This window comes from Columba livia, chromosome 34 (assembly GCF_036013475.1).
Source record: "Columba livia isolate bColLiv1 breed racing homer chromosome 34, bColLiv1.pat.W.v2, whole genome shotgun sequence".
Classification (NCBI taxonomy): domain Eukaryota; kingdom Metazoa; phylum Chordata; class Aves; order Columbiformes; family Columbidae; genus Columba; species Columba livia.
Genome location: NC_088635.1, coordinates 393,738 through 421,542, shown reverse-complemented (window position 1 = coordinate 421,542; position 27,805 = coordinate 393,738). Strand labels below are relative to the sequence as shown.

The following is a 27,805-nucleotide window of genomic DNA, read 5'->3' as shown; positions in this document are numbered from 1 at the left end:
GGTGTTGCTCTTGGGTACTGAGGGTGTCACCCATGGGTGCTGGGGGTGTCACCCATAGGCGCTATGGGGATGTTGGGGGTGTCACCCATAGGTGCTGTGGGGGTGTCACCCATAGGTGCTCTGGGGGTGTCACCTATAGGTGCTGTGGGGGTGTCGCTCTTGGGTACTGAGGGTGTCACCCATAGGTGCTGGGGGTGTCACCCATAGGTGCTATGGGGATGTTGGGGGTGTCACCCATAGGTGCTGTGGGGGTGTCACCCATAGGTGCTGTGGGGGGGTCGCTCTTGGGTACTGAGGGTGTCACCCATGGGTGCTGGGAGTGTCACCCATAGGTGCTATGGGGATGTTGAGGGTGTCACCCATAGGTGTTCTGGAGGTGTCACCCATAGGTGCTATGGGGATGTTGGGGGTGTCACTCATGGGTGCTGGGTCGCCCATAGGTGTTCTGGGGGTGTCACCCATAGGTGCTGTGGGGGTGTTGCTCTTGGGTACTGAGGGTGTCACCCATGGGTGCTGGGGGTGTCACCTATAGGTGCTATGGGGATGTTGGGGGTGTCACCCGTAGGTGCTGTGGGGGTGTCACCCATAGGTGCTGTGGGGGTGTTGCTCTTGGGTACTGAGGGTGTCACCCATGGGTGCTGGGGGTGTCACCCATAGGTGCTGGGGGGTGTTGCTCTTGGGTACTGAGAGTGTCACCCATAGGTGCTATGGGGATGTTGGGGGTGTCACCCACGGGTGCTGGGGGTGTCACCCATAGGCGCTATGGGGATGTTGGGGGTGTCACCCATAGGTGCTGTGGGGGTGCTGGGGGTGTCGCTCTTGGGTACTGAGGGTGTCACCCATGGGTGCTGGGGGTGTCATCCATAGGCGCTATGGGGATGTTGGGGGTGTCACCCATAGGTGCTATGAGGATGTTGGTGTCACCCATGGGTGCTGGGGGTGTCACCCATGGGTGTTGGTGTCACCCTTGTGTTCTGGGGGTGTCACCCTTGGGTGCTGGGGGGGTCACCCATGGGTGCTGGCTCAGGATTAACCCCTTGCCCCCCACACTTGATGGTCAAGTTCAAGGTCACCAGTGACCTGTGGGAGGTGTCTTGTTGATTCTGGGGGTGTCACCCTTGGGTTCTGGGGGTGTCACCTTTGGATTATGGGGCTGTCACCCTTGGATTATGGGGGTGTCACCCATGGGTGCTGGCTCAGGATTAACCCTTTGCTTCCCACACTTGATGGTCAAGTTCAAGGTCACCAGTGACCTGTGAGAGGTGTGTTGGGGGTGCTGGGGATGTCACCTATGGGTGCTGGTGTCACCCTTGGGTGCTGGGGGGGTCACCCATGGGTGCTGGCTCAGGATTAACCCCTTGCCCCCCACACTTGATGGTCAAGTTCAAGGTCACCAGTGACCTGTGGGAGATGTGTTGGGGGTCACCCATGGGTGTTGGTGTCACCCTTGTGTTCTGGGGGTGTCACCCTTGGATTATGGGGGTGTCACCCATGGGTGCTGGCTCAGGATTAACCCTTCACCTCCCACAGTGGATGGTCAAGTTCAAGGTCATCAGTGACCTTTGGGAGGCCTGTTGGGGGTACTGAGGGTGTCACCCATGGGTGTTGGTGTCACCCTTGTGTTCTGGGGGCGTCACCCTTGGATTATGGGGGTGTCACCCATGGGTGCTGGCTCAGGATTAACCCTTCACCTCCCACACTTGATGGTCAAGTTCAAGGTCACCAGTGACCTGCGGGAGATGTGTTGGGGTGTCACCTATAGGTGCTATGGGGCTGCTGGGGGGGTCACCCATGGGTATTGGTGTCACCTTTGGGTGCTGGGGGGGTCACCCATGGGTGCTGGCTCAGGATTAACCCCTTGCCACCCACACTTGATGGTCAAGTTCAAGGTCATCACTGGCCTGTGGGAGGCGTCTTGGTGACTCTGGGGGTGTCACCCTTGGATTATGGGGTGTCACCCTTGGATTATGTGGGTGTCACCCATGGGTGCTGGCTCAGGATTAACCCTTCACCTCCCACAGTGGATGGTCAAGTCCAAGGTCATCAGCGAGCTGCAGGAGGCCTGTTGGGAGCTGGTGACGGCCATGGCCAACGACATCATCCTGCTGCTGGACTCGGACAACGACGGCGTCCGCACCCACGCCATCAAGTTCGTGGAGGGGCTCATTGTCACCCTGTCCCCCCGCGTCCCCGACTCCGACGTCCCCAAGCGCCACGAGGGCGACATCAGCCTGGAGCGCATCCCCAAGGACCACCCCTACATCAAATACAGTGAGCGCGGGGGTTGGGGGTCACCTGTGGGTTTGGGGGTCCATGTGGGATTGGGGGTCACCTATGGCATTGGGGGTCCATGTGGGATTGGGGGTCACCTGTGGCATTGGGGGTCCATGTGGGATTGGGGGTCACCTGTGGCATTGGGGGTCCATGTGGGATTGGGGGTCCATGTGGGATTGGGGGGTCACCTGTGGCATTGGGGGTCCATGTGGGATTGGGGGTCACCTATGGCATTGGGGGTCCATGTGGGATTGGGGGGTCCATGTGGGATTGGGGGGTCACCTGTGGCATTGGGGGTCACCTGTGGGATTGGGGGTCACCTGTGGGATTGGGGGTCACCTATGGCATTGGGGGTCCATGTGGGATTGGGGGGTCACCTGTGGGATTGGGGGGTCACCTATGGGATTGGGGGTCACCTATGGCATTGGGGGTCACCTATGGCATTGGGGGTCCATGTGACATGGGGGGTCCATGTGGGATTGGGGGTCACCTATGGCATTGGGGGTCACCTGTGGGATTGGGGGGTCACCTATGGCATTGGGGGTCCATGTGGCATTGGGGGTCACCTATGGCATTGGGGGTCCATGTGGGATTGGGGGTTACCTATGGCATTGGGGGTCCATGTGGGATTGGGGGGTCACCTATGGGATTGGGGGGTCACCTGTGGCATTGGGGGTCCATGTGGGATTGGGGGTCACCTATGGCATTGGGGGTCCATGTGACATGGGGGGTCCATGTGGGATTGGGGGTCACCTATGGCATTGGGGGTCACCTGTGGGATTGGGGGGTCACCTATGGCATTGGGGGGTCACCTATGGCATTGGGGGTCACCTGTGGGATTGGGGGTCCATGTGGCATTGGGGGTCCATGTGGGATTGGGGGTCCATGTGGGATTGGGGGTCACCTGTGGGATTGGGGGTCCATGTGGGATTGGGGGTCCATGTGGGATTGGGGGTCACCTGTGGGATTGGGGGTCCATGTGGGATTGGGGGTCCATGTGGGATTGGGGGTCCATGTGGCATTGTGGGTCACCCATGGGCTTGGGGGGTCCATGTGGGATTAGGGGGTCACCTGTGGGATTGGGGGTCACCTGTGGCATTGGGGGTCACCTGTGGCATTGGGGGTCACCTATGGCATTGGGGGTCCATGTGGGATTGGGGGTCACCTATGGGATTGGAGGTCACCTATGGGATTGGGGGTCCATGTGGGATTGGGGGTCACCTATGGGATTGGGGGTCCATGTGGGATTGGGGGTCACCTATGGGATTTGGGGGTCACCTGTGGCATTGGGGGGTCACCCATGGGCTTGGGGGCTCCATGTGGGATTGGGGGGTCACCTGTGGCATTGGGGGCTCCATGTGGGATTGGGGGGTCACCTGTGGCATTGGGGGGTCACCTGTGACATTGGGGGTCACCTGTGGCATTGGGGGTCCATGTGGCATTGGGGGGTCACCTGTGACATTGGGGGTCACCTGTGGCATTGGGGGTCCATGTGGCATTGGGGGGTCACCTGTGGCATTGGGGGTCACCTGTGGCATTGGGGGTCCATGTGGCATTGGGGGTCCATGTGGGATTGGGGGTCACCTGTGGGATTGGGGGGTCACCTATGGTATTGGGGGGTCACCTGTGGGCTTGGGGGGTCCATGTGGCATTGGGGGTCACCTATGGTATTGGGGGTCACCTATGGCATTGGGGGTCCATGTGGGATTGGGGGGTCCATGTGAGGTTGGTGGGGATTATAGGGGGTCCCTCTGGGCTTGGGGGGTCACCCATGGGCTTTGGGGGTCCATGTGGGATTGGGGGTCCATGTGGGATTTGGGGGTCCATGTGGGATTTGGGGTCACCTGTGGGATTGGAGGTCACCTATGGGATTGGGTGGTCCATGTGTCCCCCTGTGTCCCCCCCATGTCCCCCATGTGTCCCCTCTGTATCCCCCCATGTGTCCCCTCTATGTCCCCCATGTGTCCCCCCCATCTCCCCTCTGTGTCCCCCCATGTCCTCCATGTGTCCCCTCTGTATCCCCCCATGTGTCCCCTCTATGTCCCCCCATGTCCCCCATGTGTCCCCATTATATGTCCCCTCTGTGTCCCCCCCCATTTCCCCTCTGTGTCCTGTCCATGTCCCCCCATATCCCCCCGTTTCCCCCATGTGTCCCCCCCATGTCCCCCCATTTCCCCCTTGTGTCCCTTCCATGTTCCCTCCATGTGTCCCCTCTGTGTCCCCCCCATTCCCCCCATGTGTCCCCCCCATTCCCCCATGTGTCCTGTCTGTATCCCCCCATGTGTCCCCTCTCTGTCCCCACCATATGTCCCCCATGTGTCCCCCCATTTCCCCCATGTGTCCCCACCATATGTCCCCTCTGTGTCCCCCCATGTCCCCCATGTGTCCCCCCATGTCCCCATGTGTCCCCACCATATGTCCCCTCTGTGTCCCCCCATTTCCCCCATGTGTCCCCCCATGTCCCCTCTCTGTCCCCACCATATGTCCCCTCTGTGTCCCCCCATGTCCCCCCATTTTCCCCCCATGTCCCCTCTCTGTCCCCACCATATGTCCCCTCTGTGTCCCCCATTTCCCCCATGTGTCCCCCCATGTCCCCTCTCTGTCCCCACCATATGTCCCCTCTGTGTCCCCCCATTTCCCCCATGTGTCCCCCCGTGTCCCCTCTCTGTCCCCTCTGTATCCCCCCATGTGTCCCCTCTATGTCCCCCATGTGTCCCCCCATTTCCCCCTTGTGTCCCTTCCATGTCCCCTCCATATGTCCCCTCTGTGTCCCCCCCATTTCCCCTCCGTGTCCCCCCCATTCCCCCATGTGTCCTGTCCATATCCCCCCACGTGTCCCCCCCCATTTCCCCATGTCTCCCCCCATCCCCCCCCCCCACCGTGTCCCCCCATTGTCCCCATGTCCCCATCGTGTCCCACGTCCCCAGACGTGCTGTGGGAGGAGGGGAAGGCGGCGCTGGAGCAGCTGCTCAAGTTCATGGTCCACCCGGCCATCTCCAGCATCAACCTGACGGCGGCGCTGGGCTCGTTGGCCTCCATCGCCCGCCAGCGCCCCATGTTCATGGCCGAGGTCATCCAGGCCTACGAGACACTGCACGGTGAGTGTCACCCCCCCCCGGTGTCACCGTCACCCTCCCCCGGTGTCACCGTCACCTCCCCCCGGTGTCACCGTCACCCGTGAGAACAGAGCGGCTGAGGTTCCCATGGCCCCAAACGCTCCCGAGTTCTGGAGCTTGAGGGTGACAGATGCTGATGCCACCCAGAGCGCAGTGTCAGGTGTCCCCAGGTGTCCCCAGGTGTCCCCAGATGTCCCCAAATGGTCCCTCCCCAACTGGCCAAGTCTTAGTTGAGCAGCATCTTCAAGAACCTGAAGCTGCATCTCCTGGGGATTCTCCATCACCCAAACCGTGGTGTCCGTTGTCCCCAGGTGTCCCCAGACGTCCCCAGGTGTCCATAATAGTGTCCCCAGGTGTCCCCCCCAATGCTTTTGGCCAACCTGCCCAACTCTTAGTTGAGCAGCATCTTGAAGAACCTGGAACCTCCATCTGATGCCACCAAACCATGGTGTCCATTGACTCCAGGTGTCCCCAGACATCCCCAGGTGTCCATAATAGTGTCCCCAGGTGTCCCTTACACTGTCCCCCCCAATGCTTTTGGCCAACCTGCCCAAGTCTTACTTGAGCAGCATCTTGAAGACCTTGGAACCTCCATCTGATGCCACCCAACCATGGTGTCCATTGACTCCAAGTGTCCATAGGTGTCCATAAAGTGTCCCCAGGTGTCCATAATAGTGTCCCCAGGTGTCCATAAGGTGTCCCCAGGTGTCCCCCCCAATGCTTTTGGCCAACCTGCCCAACTCTTAGTTGAACAGCATCTTGAGGACCTTGGAACCTCCATCTGATGCCACCAAACCATGGTGTCCAATGACTCCAGGTGTCCATAGGTGTCCATAAAGTGTCCCCAGGTGTCCATAATAGTGTCCCCAGGTGTCCCCCCAATGCTTTTGGCCAACCTGCCCAAGTCTTAGTTGAGCAGCATCTTGAAGACCTTGGAACCTCCATCTGATGCCACCGAACCATGGTGTCCATTGACTCCAGGTGTCCATAGGTGTCCCTAAAGTGTCCCCAGGTGTCCCCCCCAATGCTTTTGGCCAACCTGCCCAACTCTTAGTTGAACAGCATCTTGAAGACATTGGAACCTCCATCTGATGCAACCCAACCATGGTGTCCAATGACTCCAGGTGTCCATAATAGTGTCCCCAGGTGTCCATAATAGTGTCCCCAGGTGTCCATAAGGTGTCCCCAGGTGTCCCCCCCAATGCTTTTGGCCAACCTGTCCAACTCTTAGTTGAGCAGCATCTTGAAGACCTTGGAACCTCCATCTGATGCCACCCAACCATGGTGTCCAATGACTCCAGGTGTCCATAGGTGTCCCTAAAGTGTCCCCAACTGTCCCTCACTCTGTCCCTCTCCTCCGCAGCCAACCTCCCGCCCACCTTGGCCAAGTCTTAGTTGAGCAGCATCTTGAAGACCTTGGAACCTCCATCTGATGCCACCCAACCATGGTGTCCAATGACTCCAGGTGTCCATAGGTGTCCATAAAGTGTCCCCAGGTGTCCATAAGGTGTCCCCAGGTGTCCCCCCCAATGCTTTTGGCCAACCTGCCCAACCCTTAGTTGAGCAGCATCTTGAAGACCTTGGAACCTCCATCTGATGCCACCTAAACCATGGTGTCCATTGACTCCAGGTGTCCCCAGACATCCCCAGGTGTCCATAATAGTGTCCCCAGGTGTCCATAATAGTGTCCCCAGGTGTCCCTAACACTGTCCCCCCCAATGCTTTTGGTCAACCTGCCCAACTCTTAGTTGAACAGCATCTTGAAGACCTTGGAACCTCCATCTGATGCCACCCAACCATGGTGTCCATTGACTCCAGGTGTCCATAGGTGTCCATAAAGTGTCCCCAGGTGTCCATAATAGTGTCCCCAGGTGTCCCCCCCAATGCTTTTGGCCAACCTGCCCAACTCTTAGTTGAGCAGCATCTTGAAGAGCCTGGAACCTCCATCTGATGCCACCAAACCATGGTGTCCATTGACTCCAGGTGTCCCCAGACATCCCCAGGTGTCCATAATAGTGTCCCCAGGTGTCCCTTACACTGTCCCTTCCAATGCTTTTGGCCAACCTGCCCAACTCTTAGTTGAGCAGCATCTTGAAGACCTTGGAACCTCCATCTGATGCCACCCAACCATGGTGTCCAATGACTCCAGGTGTCCATAGGTGTCCATAAAGTGTCCCCAGGTGTCCATAATAGTGTCCCCAGGTGTCCATAAAGTGTCCCCAGGTGTCCATAAAGTGTCCCCAGGTGTCCATAATAGTGTCCCCAGGTGTCCCCCCCAATGCTTTTGGCCAACCTGCCCAACTCTTAGTTGAGCAGCATCTTGAAGACCTTGGAACCTCCATCTGATGCCACCAAACCATGGTGTCCAATGATTCCAGGTGTCCATAGGTGTCCATAAAGTGTCCCCAGGTGTCCATAATAGTGTCCCCTGGTGTCCCCAGGTGTCCCCCCCAATGCTTTTGGCCAACCTGCCCAAGTCTTAGTTGAGCAGCATCTTAAAGACCTTGGAACCTCCATCTGATGCCACCAAACCATGGTGTCCATTGACTCCAGGTGTCCCCAGACATCCCCAGGTGTCCATAATAGTGTCCCCAGGTGTCCATAATAGTGTCCCCTGGTGTCCATAATAGTGTCCCCTGGTGTCCCCCCCAATGCTTTTGATCAACCTGCCCAACTCTTAGTTGAGCAGCATCTTGAAGACCTTGGAACCTCCATCTGATGCCACCCAACCATGGTGTCCAATGACTCCAGGTGTCCATAGGTGTCCCTAAAGTGTCCCCAACTGTCCCTCACGCTGTCCCTCTCCTCCGCAGCCAACCTCCCGCCCACCTTGGCCAAGTCGCAGGTGAGCAGCATCTTGAAGACCTTGGAACCTCCATCTGATGCCACCTAAACCATGGTGTCCAATGACTCCAGGTGTCCATAGGTGTCCATAAAGTGTCTCCAGGTGTCCATAATAGTGTCCCCAGGTGTCCATAAGGTGTCCCCAGGTGTCCCCCCCAATGCTTTTGGCCAACCTGTCCAACTCTTAGTTGAGCAGCATCTTGAAGACCTTGGAACCTCCATCTGATGCCACCCAACCATGGTGTCCATTGACTCCAGGTGTCCATAGGTGTCCCTAAAGTGTCCCCAACTGTCCCTCACGCTGTCCCTCTCCTCCGCAGCCAACCTCCCGCCCACCTTGGCCAAGTCGCAGGTGAGCAGCGTGCGGAAGAACCTGAAGCTGCACCTGCTGAGCGTGCTGCGCCACCCGGCCTCGGGCGACTTCCAGGCGCAGATCACCACGCTGCTGGTAGACCTGGGCACCCAGCAGAGCGAGATCGCCCGCAGCCTCCCCAGCCCGCGCGACGCCCGCAAGCGCCCGCGCGACGAGCCCGACGCCGCGCTCAAGAAGATGAAGATCGGTGAGGATGAAGTGTGGGGGGGGGGGGGGTGACACCGTTGGCACCGCCGTTGGGGTGTCATGGGGATGGGTGGTGGTGTTGGAGGTGATTTGGGTTCGTCTGGTGCCCACTAGGGGATGGGTGGGGGTGAATGTGCGTTGGGTTCTTCTGGTGGCCCTTTGGGGACAGTGGGGATAAGGGGTGGCATTAAGTGTCCCTCAGGTCCTACCAGTCTCTCCTGGGGACAATGGGGACAGGTGGTGGCATTAAATGTCCATAAGGTCCTCCCAGTCCCTCCTGAGGACAATGGGGACAGGTGGTGGCATTAAGTGTCCATCAGGTCATCCCGGTGTCCATAAGGTCCTCCCAGTCTCTCCTGGGGACAATGGGGACAGGTGGTGGCATTAAGTGTCCATCAGGTCATCCTGGTGTCCATAAGGTCCTCCCAGTCTCTCCTGGGGACAATGGGGACAGGTGGTGGCATTAAGTGTCCATCAGGTCATCCTGGTGTCCATAAGGTCCTCCCAGTCTCTCCTGAGGACAATGGGGACAGGTGGTGGCATTAAGTGTCCATCAGGTCATCCTGGTGTCCCTAAGGTCCTCCCAGTCCATCCTGGGGACACTGGGGACAGGTGGTGGCATTAAGTGTCCATCAGGTCATCCCAGTGTCCCTCAGGTCCTCCCAGTCCCTCCTGGGGACAAGTAGGTGGCATTAAGTGTCCCTCAGGTCCTCCCAGTCCATCCTGGGGACACTGGGGACAGGTGGTGGCATTAAGTGTCCATCAGGTCATCCCAGTGTCCCTCAGGTCCTCCCAGTCCCTCCTGGGGACAAGTAGGTGGCATTAAGTGTCCATCAGGTCCTCCCAGTGTCCCTCAGGTCCTCCCAGTCTCTCCTGGGGACACTGGGGACAGGTGGTGGCATTAAATGTCCATAAGGTCATCCCAGTGTCCCTCAGGTCCTCGCAGTCTCTCCTGGGGACACTGGGGACAGGTGGTGGCATTAAGTGTCCCTCAGGTCCTCCCAGTGTCCTTCAGGTCCTCCCAGTCTCTCCTGGGGACACTGGGGACAGGTGGTGGCATTAAGTGTCCCTATGGTCCTCCCAGTGTTCTCCTGGGGACAATGGGGACAGGTGGTGGCATTAAATGTCCCTCAGGTCCTCCCAGTCCCTCCTGGGGACAAGTAGGTGGCATTAAGTGTCCCTCAGGTCCTCCCAGTCCCTCCTGGGGACAATGGGGACAGGTGGTGGCATTAAGTGTCCATCAGGTCATCCTGGTGTCCCTCAGGTCCTCCCAGTCCATCCTGGGGACACTGGGGACAGGTGGTGGCATTAAGTGTCCCTCAGGTTCTCCCAGTCCCACCTGGGGACAATGGGGACAAGTAGGTGGCATTAAGTGTCCCTCAGGTCCTCCCAGTCTCTCCTGGGGACAGGTGGTGGCATTAAGTGTCCCTCAGGTCCTCCCAGTGTCCCTCAGGTCCTCCCAGTCCCTCCTGGGGACAAGTAGGTGGCATTAAGTGTCCCTCAGGTCCTCCCAGTCCATCCTGGGGACACTGGGGACAGGTGGTGGCATTAAGTGTCCATAAGGTCATCCCAGTGTCCCTCAGGTCCTCACAGTCCCTCCTGGGAACAATGGGGACAGGTGGTGGCATTAAGTGTCCATCAGGTCATCCTGGTGTCCCTAAGGTCCTCCCAGTCCCTCCTGGGGACAAGTAGGTGGCATTAAGTGTCCCTATGGTCCTCCCAGTCTCTCCTGGGGACACTGGGGACAGGTGGTGGCATTAAGTGTCCATCAGGTCATCCTGGTGTCCATAAGGTCCTCCCAGTCCCTCCTGGGGACACTGGGGACAGGTGGTGGCATTAAGTGTCCCTCAGGTCCTCCCAGTCCCTCCTGGGAACAATGGGGACAGGTGGTGGCATTAAGTGTCCCTCAGGTCCTCCCAGTGTCCCTCAGGTCCTCCCAGTCCCTCCTGGGGACAATGGGGACAGGTGGTGGCATTAAGTGTCCATCAGGTCATCCTGGTGTCCCTAAGGTCCTCCCAGTCCATCCTGGGGACACTGGGGACAGGTGGTGGCATTAAGTGTCCCTCAGGTCCTCCCAGTCCCACCTGGGGACAATGGGGACAAGTAGGTGGCATTAAGTGTCCCTCAGGTCCTCCCAGTGTCCCTCAGGTCCTCCCAGTCCCTCCTGGGGACAAGTAGGTGGCATTAAGTGTCCCTCAGGTCCTCCCAGTCCATACTGGGGACAGGTGGTGGCATTAAGTGTCCATAAGGTCATCCCAGTGTCCCTCAGGTCCTCCCAGTCCCTCCTGGGAACAATGGGGACAGGTGGTGGCATTAAGTGTCCATCAGGTCATCCTGGTGTCCCTAAGGTCCTCCCAGTCCCTCCTGGGGACAAGTAGGTGGCATTAAGTGTCCCTATGGTCCTCCCAGTGTTCTCCTGGGGACACTGGGGACAGGTGGTGGCATTAAGTGTCCCTATGGTCCTCCCAGTGTCCCTGAGGTCCTCCCAGTCCCTCCTGGGGACACTGGGGACAGCTGGTGGCATCACACCCCCACCAAGTCCCTCTCTGGGGTCCCCATGTCCTGGTGGTGACCCCGTTTGTGTCAGAGCCCCCCCTGGGCGAGGACGACGAGGACAAGGACCTGGAGGTGACAGCGGTGACGGTCCCCAAGGGGGGCGGCCAGGCCAGCGCCCCCTCGGACACCGACATCACGGCCGAGTTCCTGCAGCCGCTGCTGACGCCCGAGAACGTCGCCAACCTGGTCAGACCTGGGGACATCGGGGGTGACATCGGGGACCGGTCGGGACATCCTGGGGTGGGATGTGACATCTGGGGTGGGTCGGGACATCCTGGGGTGGGATGTGACATCTGGGGTGGGATGTGACATCTGGGACGGGTTGGGACACTCTGGGGTGGGATGTGACATCTGGGGTGGGATGTGACATCTGGGGACGGGTCAGGACACTGGGGTGGGATGTGACATCTGGGGTGGGATGTGACATCTGGGGTGGGATGTGACATCAGGGACAGGTTGGGACACTCTGGGGTGGGACGTGACATCTGGGGTGGGATGTGACATCTGGGGTGGGATGTGACATCAGGGACAGGTTGGGACACTCTGGGGTGGGATGTGACATCTGGGGTGGGATGTGACATCAGGGACGGGTTGGGACACTCTGGGGTGGGATGTGACATCTGGGATGGGTTGGGACACTCTGGGGTGGGATTTGACATCTGGGGTGGGATGTGACATCTGGGGTGGGATGTGACATCTGGGACGGGTCAGGACACTCTGGGGTGGGATGTGACATCTGGGGACAGGTTGGGACACTCTGGGGTAGGATGTGACATCTGGGGTGGGACGTGACATCTGGGGTGGGATGTGACATCTGGGACGGGTTGGGACACTCTGGGGTGGGACGTGACATCTGGGGTGGGATGTGACATCTGGGGGGTTGATGTGACACTTTGGGGACAATGTGACACTCTGGGGGGATGATGTCACACCTTGGGGATGATGTGACGCTTTGGGGACAATGACATTTGGGGGTTGATGTGACACTTTGAGGGGACAATGTGACACTTTTGGGGGGCTCTGACGTGGTGTCCCCCCCGTTTTAGGTGCTGATCAGCATGGTGTCCCTCCCCGAGGCCATGACCATGGGGATGATGTGACACTCTGGGGGTTGATGTGACACTTTGGGGACAATGTGACACTTTTGGGGGGCTCTGACGTGGTGTCCCCCCCCGTTTTAGGTGCTGATCAGCATGGTGTACCTCCCCGAGGCCATGCCCGCCTCCTTCCAGGCCACCTACACGCCGGTGGAGTCGGCCGGCACGGCCGCGCAGATCAAGCACCTGGCTCGTCTCATGGCCACCCAGATGACGGCGGCCGGGCTGGGACCGGGTCTGTCTGTCCCCTGTCCCCATTCCTGTCCCCACCCTCCCCATTGACCCAAAACCCCTCCCCATTGACCCAAAACCCCTCCCCATTGACCCAAAACCCTTCCCCATTGACCCAAAACCCCTCCCCATTGACCCAAAACCCTTCCCCATTGACCCAAAACCCTTCCCCATTGACCCAAAACCCTTCCCCATTGACCCAAAACCCTTCCCCATTGACCCAAAACCCTTCCCCATTGACCCAAAACCCTTCCCCATTGACCCAAAACCCCTCCCCATTGACCCAAAACCCTTCCCCATTGACCCAAAACCCCTCCCCATTGACCCAAAACCCCTCCCCATTGACCCAAAACCCTTCCCCATTGACCCAAAACCCTTCCCCATTGACCCAAAACCCTTCCCCATTGACCCAAAACCCCTCCCCATTGACCCAAAACCCTTCCCCATTGACCCAAAACCCCTCCCCATTAACCCAAAACCCTTCCCCATTGACCCAAAAGCCCCCAATGTTGACCCAAAACCCCCAACATTGACCCAAAAGCCCCCAACATTGACCCAAAACCCCCAAACGTTGACCCAGAACCAACCCCATTGTCCCAAAACCCCCCAACGTTGACCCCAAACCCCCCAACATTGACCCCAAACCATCCCCCGTTGACCCAAAACCCCCCAGCGTTGACCCCAAACCCCCCAACATTGACCCCAAACCATCCCCCGTTGACCCAAAACCCCCCAGCGTTGACCCCAAACCGTCCCCCGTTGACCCAAAACCCCCCAATGTTGACCCTGAGCCTCCCAACATTGACCCCAGACCATCCCCCATTGACCCAAAACCCCCCAACGTTGACCCCAAACCATCCCCCGTTGACCCAAAACCCCCCAATGTTGACCCTGAGCCTCCCAACATTGACCCCAAACCATCCCCCGTTGACCCAAAACCCCCCAATGTTGACCCCAAACCATCCCCCGTTGACCCAAAACCCCCCAATGTTGACCCTGAGCCTCCCAACATTGACCCCAGACCATCCCCCATTGACCCAAAACCCCCCAACGTTGACCCCAAACCATCCCCCGTTGACCCAAAACTCCCCAATGTTGACCCTGAGCCTCCCAACATTGACCCCAGACCATCCCCCATTGACCCAAAACCCCCCAACGTTGACCCCAAACCATCCCCCGTTGACCCAAAACCCCCCAGCGTTGACCCCAAACCGTCCCCCGTTGGCCCAAAACCCCCCAACGTTGACCCCAAACCATCCCCCGTTGGCCCAAAACCCCCCAATGTTGACCCCAAACCATCCCCCGTTGACCCCAAACCATCCCCCGTTGGCCCAAAACCCCCCAACGTTGACCCCAAACCATCCCCCGTTGGCCCAAAACCCCCCAACATTGACCAAACCTCTTCCCATTGACCCAAAACCCCCCGATGTTGACTCAAACCCCCTCCCCATTGACCCAAACCCCCCAACATTGACCCAAAACCTCCCAATGTTAACCCCAAAACCCCCCAATATTGACCGAAAACCCCCCAACATTGACCCCAAACCATCCCTCATTGACCCAAAAGCCCCCAACATTGACCCCATACCACCCCCATTGACCCCAAACAACCCAATGGACCCCAAACCCTTCCCCATTGACCCTAAACCCCCCAATGTTGACCCTGAACCACCCCCCATTGACCCAAAACCCCCCAACGTTGACCCCAAACCACCCAATGGACCCAAATCCCCTCCCCATTGACCCAAATCCCCTCCCCATTGACCCAAAACCCCCAGCGTTGACCCAGAACCACCCTCCATTGACCCAGATCCTCCCAATGTGGACCCAAAACCCCCCAACATTGACCCCAAACCACCCCCATTCACCCAAGACCACCCCCAATTGACCCAAACCCCCTCCCCATTGACCCAAACCCCCTCCTCATTGACCCAAACCCCCCCCCCATTGACCCCAAACCCCCCAATGTTGACCCCGAACCACCCCTCATTGACCCAAAACCCCTCCCCATTGACCCAAAGCCCCCCAACGTTGACCCCAAACCACCCAATGGACCCAAATCCCCTCCCCATTGACCCAAAACCCCCAGCGTTGACCCAGAACCACCCTCCATTGACCCAGATCCTCCCAACGTGGACCCAAAACCCCCCAACATTGACCCCAAACCACTCACATTCACCCAAGACCACCCCCAATTGACCCAAACCCCCTCCCCATTGACCCAAACCCCCTCCCCATTCACCCAAAGACCCCCAACGTTGACCCCAAACCACCCAATGGACCCAAATCCCCTCCCCATTGACCCAAATCCCCTCCCCATTGACCCAAATCCCCTCCCCATTGACCCAAAACCCCCCGCGTTGACCCAGAACCACCCTCCATTGACCCAGATCCTCCCAATGTGGACCCAAAACCCCCCAACATTGACCCCAAACCACCCCCATTCACCCAAGACCACCCCCAATTGACCCAAACCCCCTCCCCATTGACCCAAACCCCCTCCCCATTGACCCAAAGACCCCCAACGTTGACCCCAAACCACCCAATGGACCCAAATCCCCTCCCCATTGACCCAAATCCCCTCCCCATTGACCCAAATCCCCTCCCCATTGACCCAAAACCCCCAGCGTTGACCCAGAACCACCCTCCATTGACCCAGATCCTCCCAACGTGGACCCAAAACCCCCCAACATTGACCCCAAACCACCCCCATTCACCCAAGACCACCCCCAATTGACAAAAACCCTTCCCCATTGACCCAAAATCCCCCAACATTGACCCCAAACCCCCCCATTGACTCACCCCCTCCCGCTTATCCCAGGCGTGGAGCAGACGAAGCAGCTGAAGGAGGAGGCCCGCGAGGAGAAGGCCGCCAAGCCTGAGAGCGTCCTGATCCGGCGGCGCCTGTCGGCCTTGGCCCAGGGTCAGGCCATTTCGGTGCTGGGGGCCCAGGCTTCGGCCTCCCCACACCCCGAGGAGGAGGCCCCCCAGGCCAAACGCCGCCCCGAGCCCATCATGCCGGCCACACAGCCCCGGTGAGTCCCCGTGTGCACCCCAAACCGGGCTGAGATTAAGACAAGTTTTAGACCTGGGATTAAGGGGTTGCGCAGGTCTGGGTGTTGGAGTCGAGCGGGACAGAAAGAGGAGTGAAACAGGGACTTTATACAGAATATTGTTGCTAAATTCGTACCCTGAAAAGCCAATTGTTTCTGTCACCTCGGGCGTAATTAAGGTGTGTTTTAGACCTGGGATTAGAGTCAATGGGGATTTGGGGTCAATGGGGATTTGGGGTCAATGGGGACTTGGGGTCAATGGGGATTTGGGGTCAATGTGGAGTTGGAGTTATTGTGGGTTTGGAGTCAATGGGTGGGATTTGGAGTCAATGGGGAGTTGGAGTTAATGAGGGGGGATTTGAAGTCAATGGGGGGGAGTTGGAGTCGATGGGGAGTTTGGCGTCAGTGGGGGCTTTGGCGTCAGTGGGGGGTTTGGAGTCAATGGGGGGTTTGGAGTCAATGAGGGGAGTTTGGAGTCAATGGGGGGTTGGAGTCAATGAGGGGAGTTTGGAGTCAATGATGAGGGGAGTTTGGAGTCAATGGGGGGTTGGAGTCAACGGGGGGTTGGAGTCAATGGAAGTAGAGTTGGAGTCAATGGGGGGTTGGAGTCAATGGAAGTAGAGTTGGAGTCAATGGGGGGTTTGGAGTCAATGGGGAGTTTGGAGTCAATGGGGTGTTGGAGTCAATGGGGGGGGTTTGGAGTCAATGGAGTTTGGAGTCAATGGAGAGGGGGTTGGAGTCAATGGGGGGGGTTTGGAGTCAATGGGGTGTTGGGGTCAGTGTGTGGGGGGTTTGGAGTCAATGGGGGGGATTTGAAGTCAATGGGGATTTGGAGTCAATGGGGAGTTGGGGTCAGTGTGTGTGGGGGTTGGAGTCAATGGGGTTGATTGGAAGTCAGTGGGGTTGATTTGGAGTCAGTGGGGTTGATTTGGAGTCAGTGGGGTTGATTTGGAGTCAATGGTGTTGATTTGGAGTCAATGGGGTTGATTTGGAGTCAGTGGGGTTGATTTGGAGTCAGTGGGGTTGATTTGGAGTCAGTGGGGTTGATTTGGAGTCAGTGGGGTTGATTTGGAGTCAATGGGGTTGATTTGGAGTCAATGGGGTTGATTTGGAGTCAGTGGGGTTGATTTGGAGTCAGTGGGGTTGATTTGGAGTCAGTGGGGTTGATTTGGAGTCAATGGGGACTTGAAGTTAATGGGGATTTGGAATCAGTGGGGTTGATTTGGAGTCAATGGGGTTGATTTGGAGTCAGTGGGGTTGATTTGGAGTCAGTGGGGTTGATTTGGAGTCAGTGGGGTTGATTTGGAGTCAGTGGGGTTGATTTGAAGTCAATGGGGTTGATTTGAAGTCAATGGGGACTTGAAGTTAATGGGGATTTGGAGTCTGTGGGGTTGATTTGGAGTCTGTGGGGTTGATTTGGAGTCAATGGGGTTGATTTGGAGTCAATGGGGGGGATTTGGAGTCAGTGGGGTAGATTTGGAGTCAGTGGGGTTGATTTGGAGTCAGTGGGGTTGATTTGGAGTCAGTGGGGTTGATTTGGAGTCAATGGGGTTGATTTGGAGTCAATGGGGACTTGAAGTTAATGGGGATTTGGAGTCAGTGGGGTTGATTTGGAGTCAGTGGGGTTGATTTGGAGTCTGTGGGGTTGATTTGGAGTCAATGGGGTTGATTTGGAGTCTGTGGGGTTGATTTGGAGTCAGTGGGGTTGATTTGGAGTCAGTGGGGTTGATTTGGAGTCTGTGGGGTTGATTTGGAGTCAGTGGGGTTGATTTGGAGTCAATGGGGTTGATTTGGAGTCAGTGGGGTTGATTTGGAGTCAATGGGGTTGATTGGAAGTCAGTGGGGTTGATTTGGAGTCAGTGGGGTTGATTTGGAGTCAATGGGGTTGATTTGGAGTCAGTGGGGTTGATTTGGAGTCAATGGGGTTGATTTGGAGTCAATGGGGACTTGAAGTTAATGGGGATTTGGAGTCTGTGGGGTTGATTTGGAGTCTGTGGGGTTGATTTGGAGTCTGTGGGGTTGATTTGGAGTCAATGGGGTTGATTTGGAGTCAATGGGGTTGATTTGGAGTCAGTGGGGACTTGAAGTTAATGGGGATTTGGAGTCTGTGGGGTTGATTTGGAGTCTGTGGGGTTGATTTGGAGTCTGTGGGGTTGATTTGGAGTCAATGGGGGGGATTTGGAGTCAATGGGGGGGATTTGAAGTCAATGGGGGGGATTTGAAGTCAATGGGGCTTTGGAATCAATGGGGGTTTGGACTCAACATGGTATTTGAGTCATTGTGGGGGGGTTAATTAACTCACGGGGGTTGATTAAATCGGGGGGGTGGGTGCATCGGTGCCTGTGCGGGTGCTGAGGGTCCCTTTCTGTGTCCCCCCCCCAGGCTGGCGGGGGCGGGGGGCCGGAAGAAGGTTTTCCGCCTGAGCGACGCGCTGAAGCCGCTGAGCGACGTGCAGATCGAGAAGCTCAAACTGGGCGCCGTCAAGCGCATCCTCCGCGCCGAGCGCGCCGTGGCCGCCAGCGGCGCCGCGCAGGTAGCCCCGGGGCACTGGGAGGCACTGGGGGGCACTGGGAGGCACTGGGGGGCACAGGGAGGCAATGGGAAGCATTGGGGGGGTCTCTGAGAGCACTGGAGGGACTTGAGGGGAAGCTGGGGGAGGGCTGAGAGGCACTGGGGAGCACTGGGGGGCACTGGGGGGATACTGGGAGGCACTGGGGGGATACTGGGAGGCACTGGGTTGGATAGTGGGAGGCACTGGGTTGGATAGTGGGGGCACTGGTGGGGATACTGGGAGGCACTGGGGGGATACTGGGAGGCACTGGGTTGGATACTGGGGGCACTGGGGTGGACACTGGGAGGCACTGGGGGGATACTGGGAGGCACTGGGGTGGATACTGGGAGGCACTGGGGGAGATACTGGAAGGCACCGGGGTGGATACTGGGAGGCACCGGGGTAGACACTGGGAGGCACTGGGGGGATACTGGGAGGCACTGGGGTGGATACTGGGAGGCACTGGGGGAGATACTGGGAGGCACTGGTGGGGATACTGGGAGGCACTGGTGTCCCCAGTGTCCCCGCAGTGTGGCAGCCACTGTACTGGGAAGCACTGGGGTGGTGATTGAGGTGCTACTGGGGACACTGGTGGGGATACTGGGAGGCCCTGGGGGATACAAGGAGGCACTGGGGGGATACTGGGAGGCACTGGGGGGGAACAGGGAGGCACTGGGAAGCACTGGTGTCCCCACAGTGGGCCAGTCAGATGCTACTGGGGACACTGGTGGGGATACTGGGAGGCACTGGGGGGATACTGGGAGGCACTGGGGGATACAAGGAGGCACTGGGGGGATACTGGGAGGCACTGGGGGATACAAGGAGGCACTGGGAAGCACTGGTGTCCCCACAGTGGGGCAGTCAGATGCTACTGGGCACACTGGTGGGGATACTGGGAGGCACTGGGGGGGTACAGGGAGGCACTGGGAAGCACTGGTGTCCCCACAGTGGGGCAGTCAGATGCTACTGGGCACACTGGTGGGGATACTGGGAGGCACTGGGAGCCCTGATGTCCCCACTGTACTGGGAAGCGCTGGTGGGGATACTGGGGACACTGGTGGGGGTACAGGGAGGCACTGGGAGATACAAGGAGGCACTGGGAAGCACTGGTGTCCCCACAGTGGGGCAGTCAGATGCTACTGGGGACACTGGTGGGGATACTGGGAGGCACTGGTGTCACCAGTGTCCCCGCAGTGTGGCAGCCACTGTACTGGGAAGCACTGGGGTGGTCGTTGAGGTGCTACTGGGGACACTGGTGGGGATACTGGGAGGCACTGGAGGGATACTGGGAGGCACTGGGGGATACAAGGAAGCACTGGGAAGCACTGGCGTCCCCACAGTGGGTCAGTCAGATGCTACTGGGCACACTGGTGGGGATACTGGGAGGCACTGGGGGGATACTGGGAGGCACTGGGGGGATACAGGGAGGCACTGGGGGATACAAGGAGGCACTGGGGGGATACTGGGAGGCACTGGGGGATACAAGGAGGCACTGGGGGATACAAGGAGGCACTGGGAAGCACTGGTGTCCCCACAGTGGGGCAGTCAGATGCTACTGGGGACACTGGTGGGGATACTGGGAGGCACTGGGGGGATACTGGGAGGCACTGGGGGGGTACAGGGAGGCACTGGGGGATACAAGGAGGCACTGGGGGGGTACAGGGAGGCACTGGGGGATACAAGGAGGCACTGGGAAGCACTGGTGTCCCCACAGTGGGGCAGTCAGATGCTCCTGGGCACACTGGTGGGGATACTGGGAGGCACTGGGGGGATACTGGGAGGCACTGGGGGGATACTGGGAGGCACTGGGGGATACAAGGAGGCACTGGGAAGCACTGGTGTCCCCACAGTGGGGCAGTCAGATGTTACTGGGGACACTGGTGGGGGTACAGGGAGGCACTGGGAGATACAAGGAAGCACTGGGAAGCACTGGCGTCCCCACAGTGGGGGAGTCAGATGCTACTGGGGACAATGGTGGGGATACTGGGAGGCACTGGTGTCACCAGTGTCCCCGCAGTGTGGCAGCCACTGTACTGGGAAGCACTGGGGTGGTCGTTGAGGTGCTACTGGGGACACTGGTGGGGATACTGGGAGGCACTGGGGGATACAAGGAGGCACTGGGGGGGTACTGGGGGGATACTGGGAGGCACTGGGGGATACAAGGAGGCACTGGGAAGCACTGGTGTCCCCACAGTGGGGCAGTCAGATGCTACTGGGCACACTGGTGGGGATACTGGGAGGCACTGGGGGGTACAAGGAGGCACTGGGGGGATACAGGGAGGCACTGGGGGATACAAGGAGGCACTGGGGGGATACTGGGAGGCACTGGGGGATACAAGGAGGCACTGGGAAGCACTGGCGTCCCCACAGTGGGGCAGTCAGATGCTACTGGGGACACTGGTGGGGATACTGGGGACACTGGGGAGGATACTGGGAGGCACTGGGAAGCACTGGTGTCCCCACAGTGGGGCAGTCAGATGCTCCTGGGCACACTGGTGGGGATACTGGGAGGCACTGGGGGGGTACAGGGAGGCACTGGGGGGGTACAGGGAGGCACTGGGGGGATACTGGGAGGCACTGGGGGGATACTGGGAGGCACTGGAGGGATACTGGGAGGCACTGGGGGATACAAGGAGGCACTGGGAAGCACTGGTGTCCCCACAGTGGGGCAGTCAGATGCTACTGGGGACACTGGTGGGGATACTGGGAGGCACTGGGGGGTACAAGGAGGCACTGGAAGCACTGGTGTCCCCACAGTGGGGCAGTCAGATGCTCCTGGGCACACTGGTGGGGATACTGGGAGGCACTGGGGGGTACAAGGAGGCACTGGGAAGCACTGGTGTCCCCACGGTGGGGCAGTCAGATGCTACTGGGGACACTGGTGGGGATACTGGGAGGCACTGGGGGGGTACAAGGAGGCACTGGGAAGCACTGGTGTCCCCACAGTGGGGCAGTCAGATGCTACTGGGGACACTGGTGGGGATACTGGGAGGCACTGGGGGGGTACAAGGAGGCACTGGGAAGCACTGGTGTCCCCACAGTGGGGCAGTCAGATGCTCCTGGGCACACTGGTGGGGATACTGGGAGGCACTGGGAGCCCTGATGTCCCCGCTGTACTGGGAAGCGCCAGGACGCTCATCAATGGGGACCCCAGCGCCATTGTCCCCGCGGGCTCCTCGTCACCGTTGTCCCCCGTGTCCCCCCAGGCCCGCGTGAAGATCCTGGCGTCGCTGGTGACGCAGTTCGACGTCCCCGCCAAGGCCGAGGTGCTGGCGTTCGTGCTGGAGGACGCGCGGTCGCGCCTGGACCTGGCGCTGGCCTGGCTGTTCCAGGAGTACAACCGGCACCTGGCGCGCGGCGCCGCCGGAGACCTGCACCGCTACGACCAGTGTCTCGTGGGGCTGCTGGGGGGGCTGCACGACAAGCCCGACCAGAAGGACGGGTGGGGACAACGAGAGGGGATGGGGACACCGGGAAGGGCATGGGGACACTGGGAAGGGGATGGGGACACTGGGAAGGGGATGGGGACACTGGGAAGGGGATGGGGACACTGGGAAGGGGATGGGGGCAACAAGAGGGGATGGGGACAACGAGAGGGGATGGGGACACCAAGGATGGGATGGGGGCACTGGGGAGGGGATAGGGAACCCAGGGACGTGATGGGGACACCAGGGGTGGGATGGGGACACCAGGGACGGGATGGGGGCACTGGGAAGGGGATGGGGACAACGAGAGGGGATGGGGACACTGGGAAGGGGATGGGGGCACCGGGGAGGGGATAGGGAGCCCAGGGACATGATGGGGACACCAGGGACGGGATGGGGACACCAGGGATGGGATGGGGACGCCAGGGGTGGGATGGGGACGCCAGGGGTGGGATGGGGGCAACGAGAGGGGATGGGGACACCAAGGATGGGATGGGGACACCAATGATGGGATGGGGGCACTGGGGAGGGGATAGGGAACCCAGGGACGTGATGGGGACACCAGGGGTGGGATGGGGACACCAGGGACGGGATGGGGACACTGGGAAGGGGATGGGGGCAACGAGAGGGGATGGGGACACTGGGAAGGGGATGGGGACAACGAGAGGGGATGGGGACACTGGGAAGGGGATGGGGGCACTGGGGAGGGGATAGGGAGCCCAGGGACATGATGGGGACACCAGGGACGGGATGGGGACACCAGGGATGGGATGTGGACGCCAGGGGTGGGATGGGGACAACGAGAGGGGATGGGGACACTGGGAAGGGGATGGGGACAACGAGAGGGGATGGGGACACCGGGAAGGGGATGGGGACAACGAGAGGGGATGGGGACACCAAGGATGGGATGGGGGCACTAGGGAGGGGATAGGGAGCCCAGGGACATGATGGGGACACCAGGGGTGGGATGGGGACACCAGGGATGGGATGGGGGCAATGAGAGGGGATGGGGACACTGGGAAGGGCATGGGGACACTGGGAAGGGGATGGGGACACTGAGAAGGGGATGGGGACAACGAGAGGGGATGGGGAGCCCAGGGACGTGATGGGGACACCAGGGATGTAATGGGGACACTGGGGAGGGGATGGGGACACCAGGGATGGGATGGGGACGCCGGGGGTGGGATGGGGACACCAAGGATGGGATGGGGGCACTGGGGAGGGGATGGGGAACCCAGGGACGTGATGGGGACACCAGGGGTGGGATGGGGACACCAGGGATGGGATGGGGACACTGGGAAGGGGATGGGGGCAACGAGAGGGGATGGGGACACTGGGAAGGGGATGGGGGCACTGGGGAGGGGATAGGGAGCCCAGGGACATGATGGGGACACCAGGGACATGATGGGGACACCAGGGATGGGATGGGGACACCAGGGATGGGATGGGGACACCAAGGATGGGATGGGGGCACTGGGGAGGGGATAGAGAGCCCAGGGACGTGATGGGGACACAGGGATGGGATGGGGACACCGGGGAGGGGATGGGGACACCAGGGGTGGGATGTGGACACAAGGGGTGGGATGGTGACACCAGGGGTGGGATGGGGACACAGGGATGGGATGGAGACACCAGGAATGGGGGCACCAGGGATGGGATGGAGACCCCAAGGACAGAATGGTGACACTAGGGATATGATGGGGACAGCAGGGATGGGATGGTGTCACCAGGGATGGGATGGGGACACCAGGGATGGGATGGTGTCACCAGGGACGGGATGGGGACAGCAGCCACTTTATGCGGCTCTGGAGAACCTTTGTGTTCTTGGGCCATGAATGTCCCTCCAGATGGTCCCCAGGGCTGCCCCGTGTGTGTCCCCACATGGTGACATCCCCACATGGTGACATCCCCACGTGATGACGTCCCTTTCCCGCAGGATCTTCACCAAGGTGGTGCTGGAGGCGCCGCTGATCACCGAGAGCGCGCTGGAGGTGATCCGCAAGTACTGCGAGGACGAGGTGAGGACACCTGGGGACGTGGGGACAAGCCAGATGCTGAATGGCAGGGATTGGAAGGGACCTCAGGGTCAAAATGGCGCCAGAATCACCTCTCAGGGCTCAAAATAGCGCCAGAATCACCTCAGGGCACAAAATGGCGCCAGAATCACCTCAGGCTCAAAATGGCGCCAGAATCACCTCAGGGTCAAAATGGCGTCAGAATCACCTCAGGGTCAAAATGGCGCCAGAATCACCTCAGGCTCAAAATGGCACCAGAATCACCTCAGGGTCAAAATGGCGCCAGAATCACCTCAGGGCTCAAAATGGCGCCAGAATCACCTCAGGGCTCAAAATGGCGCCAAATCACCTCAGGCTCAAAATGGCGCCAGAATCACCTCAGGGTCAAAATGGCGCCAAATCACCTCAGGGCTCAAAATGGCGCCAGAATCACCTCAGGGTCAAAATGGCGCCAGAATCACCTCAGGGTCAAAATGGCGCCAAATCACCTCAGGGCTCAAAATGGCACCAGAACCACCTCAGGCTCAAAATGGCGCCAGAATCACCTCAGGGATCAAAATGGCAGCTCCAGGGGCACCAAATTGGGGAGTTTTAGCCTCAATTTTCTTATATACTGGAAGAAAATGTACAAAAAGTTACTAATGTGGGGATTATCGATAAAGAGAGCGACCCCCAAACTGCCTCAAAATGGCGCCAGAACCACCTTAGGATCAAAATGGCGCCAGAACCACCTTAGGATCAAAATGGCGCCAGAATCACCTCAGGGGTCAAAATGGCGCCAGAATCACCTCAGGGTCAAAATGGCGCCAAATCACCTCAGGGCTCAAAATGGCGCCAGAATCACCTCAGGGGTCAAAATGGCGCCAAATCACCTCAGGGGTCAAAATGGCGCCAGAATCACCTCAGGGACAAGATGGCGCCAGAATCACCTCAGGGCTCAAAATGGCGCCAGAATCACCTCAGGGTCAAAATGGCGCCAGAATCACCTCAGGGTCAAAATGGCGCCAGAATCACCTCAGGGTCAAAATGACGCCAAATCACCTCAGGGCTCAAAATGGCGCCAGAATCACCTCAGGGTCAAAATGGTGCCAGAATCACCTCAGGGTCAAAATGGCGCCAAATCACCTCAGGGCTCAAAATGGCGCCAGAATCACCTCAGGGTCAAAATGGCGCCAGAATCACCTCAGGATCAAAATGGCGCCAGAATCACCTCAGGGATCAAAATGGCAGCTCCAGGGGCACCAAATTGGGGAGTTTTAGCCTCAATTTTCTTATATACTGGAAGAAAATGTACAAAAAGTTACTAATGTGGGGATTATCGATAAACAGAGCGACCCCCAAACTGCCTCAAAATGGCGCCAGAATCACCTCAGGGATCAAAATGGCAGCCCCAAGGGCACCAAATTGGGGAGTTTCAGCCTAGATTTCATTATATAATAGAAGAAAATATACAAAAAGTGACTAATGTGGAAATTATTGATACACAGAGTAACCCCGAAACTGCCTCAAAATGGCGGCGCCAGAATCACCTCAGGGACAAAATGGCGCCAGAATCACCTCAGGGTCAAAATGGCACCAAATCACCTCAGGGATCAAAATGGCGGCCCCAGGGGCACCAAATTGGGGAGTTTTAGCCTTAATTTCATTATATAATGGAAGAAAAGGTGCAAAAAGTGACTAATGCGGGGATTATTGATAAACAGAGTGACCCCCAAACTGCCTCAAAATGGCAGCGCCAGAATCACCTCAGGGTCAAAATGTCGGCTCCAGGGGCACCAAATTGGGGAGTTTTAGCCTCAATTTTCTTATATACTGGAAGAAAATGTACAAAAAGTTACTAATGTGGGGATTATCGATAAACAGAGCGACCCCCAAACTGCCTCAAAATGGCGCCAGAACCACCTTAGGATCAAAATGGCGCCAGATCACCTCAGGGATCAAAATGGCGGCTCCAGGGGCACCAAATTGGGGAGTTTCAGCCTAGATTTCATTATATAATAGAAGAAAATGTACAAAAAGTGACTAATGTGGAAATTATTGATACACAGAGTAACCCCGAAACTGCCTCAAAATGGCGGCGCCAGAATCACCTCAGGGACAAAATGGCGCCAGAATCACCTCAGGGACAAAATGGCGCCAGAATCACCTCAGGGTCCAAATGGTGGTGCCAGAATCCCCTCTCGGGGGTCAAAATGGCGCCAGAATCACCTCAGGATCCAAATGGCGCCAGAATCACCTCAGGGCCCAAAATGGCGGTGCCAGAATCCCCTCTCAGGGGTCAAAATGGCGCCAGAATCACCTCAGGATCCAAATGGCGCCAGAATCACCTCAGGGTCAAAATGGCGCCAAATCATCTCAGGGTTCAAAATGGCGCCAGAATCACCTCAGGGACAAAATGGCACCAAATCACCTCAGGGCTCAAAATGGCGCCAGAATCACCTCAGCGTTTCAAATGGCAGCCCCAGGGGCACCAATTTGGGGCTTTTTGGCCTCAATACAACCCTCTACACTTGTTTTATTCATTAAATTTCTCCCCGGTGTCCCTCCCTGCCCCCTCAGAGCCGAACCTACCTGGGCATGTCCACTCTTTGCGACCTGATCTTCAAGCGCCCATCACGGCAATTCCAATACCTGCACGTCCTGCTGGACCTCAGCTCCCACGAGAAGGAGAAGGTGCGTAGGTGACGCCGCCACCCTTGGGGACGCCGCTGTCCCCGTGTCCCCAACACGTCGCCGTGTCCCCCGCCAGGTCCGCCATCAAGCCCTGCAGTTCATCAAGCGCATGTACGAGCGGGACCAGCTACGTGAATACGTTGAGAAGTTCGCCTTCAACTATTTACAGCTCCTGGTTCATCCCAACCCGCCTTCGGTGCTTTTCGGGGCGGACAAGGACACGGGTGAGTTGTGGGGAGTGGGGGGGTGACACCCCAAGTTGTCCCCATGACGGTGACGCTTTGCGGCAGAGGTGGCGGCGCCGTGGACCGAGGAGACCATCAAGCAATGTCTTTACCTGTACCTGGCGCTCCTGCCGCTCAACCACAAGCTGATCCACGAGCTGGCGTCCGTGTACACCGAAGCCATCGCCGACATCAAACGCACCGTCCTGCGCGTCATCGAGCACCCGGTGAGCCCGGCGAGGGGACGCGAGGGGGGACGCGGCGGCGGGGGACGCGGTGACAATGGCGGCTGTACCGTAGATCCGCGGCATGGGGATGAACTCGCCCGAGCTGCTGCTGCTGGTGGAGAATTGTCCCAAAGGAGCCGAGACGCTGGTGACGCGGTGTCTGCACACCCTGACGGACAAAGGTAAGGGACGTGGGGACACGGGGGACACCGGGGTGGCCGGTGGTGACGTGTCACCCCCCTCCCGGTAGTGCCGCCCTCGCCTGAGCTGGTGAAGAGGGTCCGGGACCTTTATCACAAGCGGCTTCCAGACGTGAGGTTCCTGATCCCCGTCCTCAACGGGCTGGAGAAGGTGGGTGTCCCTTCCGCTGGTGTCCCCGTGTCCCCTCCCCGCGTGTGTCCCCAAATGGCGCTGAGCGCCGCTGTTTTGGGTGCAGAAAGAGGTGATTCAGGCGCTGCCCAAGCTCATCAAGCTCAACCCCATCGTGGTCAAGGAGGTTTTCAACCGGCTGCTGGGGACACAGCACGGTAGGGGACAGCATGGGGACATGTGGCATCCTGAGGGGGGGACGGCGCTGGGGACAGTCCCATTGACCGCTGTGGGGACATCCTGGGTGTGACATCACTGGGGACAGTCCCATTGACCACTGTGGGGACATCTTGGGTGTGACATCACTGGGGACAGTCCCATTGACCACTGTGGGGACATCTTGGGTGTGACATCACTGGGGACAGTCCCATTGACCGCTGTGGGGACATCTTGGGTGTGACATCACTGGGGACATTCCCATTGACCGCTGTGGGGACATCTTGGGTGTGACATCACTGGGGACATTCCCATTGACCACTGTGGGGACATCTTGGGTGTGACATCACTGGGGACAGTCCCATTGACCACTGTGGGGACATCTTGGGTGTGACATCACTGGGGACAGTCCCATTGACCACTGTGGGGACATCC

The 27,805-nt window shown here is 58.7% G+C and overlaps 1 protein-coding gene across 1 annotated transcript in view; it reads left to right on the top strand.

Moving 5' to 3' along the window:
• Positions 1-1,967: 1,967 nt before the first annotated feature.
• The window catches only part of SYMPK (symplekin scaffold protein), a 35,919-nt gene continuing 10,081 nt past the window's right edge, over positions 1,968-27,805 (top strand). Inside the window, 15 exon segments of the mRNA XM_065044251.1 lie at positions 1,968-2,271; positions 5,202-5,372; positions 8,555-8,794; positions 11,381-11,535; positions 12,531-12,681; positions 15,499-15,712; positions 18,113-18,263; positions 21,488-21,723; positions 23,643-23,724; positions 26,281-26,394; positions 26,471-26,618; positions 26,685-26,845; positions 26,919-27,027; positions 27,096-27,196; positions 27,282-27,372. Coding sequence (XP_064900323.1) covers positions 1,968-2,271; positions 5,202-5,372; positions 8,555-8,794; positions 11,381-11,535; positions 12,531-12,681; positions 15,499-15,712; positions 18,113-18,263; positions 21,488-21,723; positions 23,643-23,724; positions 26,281-26,394; positions 26,471-26,618; positions 26,685-26,845; positions 26,919-27,027; positions 27,096-27,196; positions 27,282-27,372 — 2,428 coding nt within the window.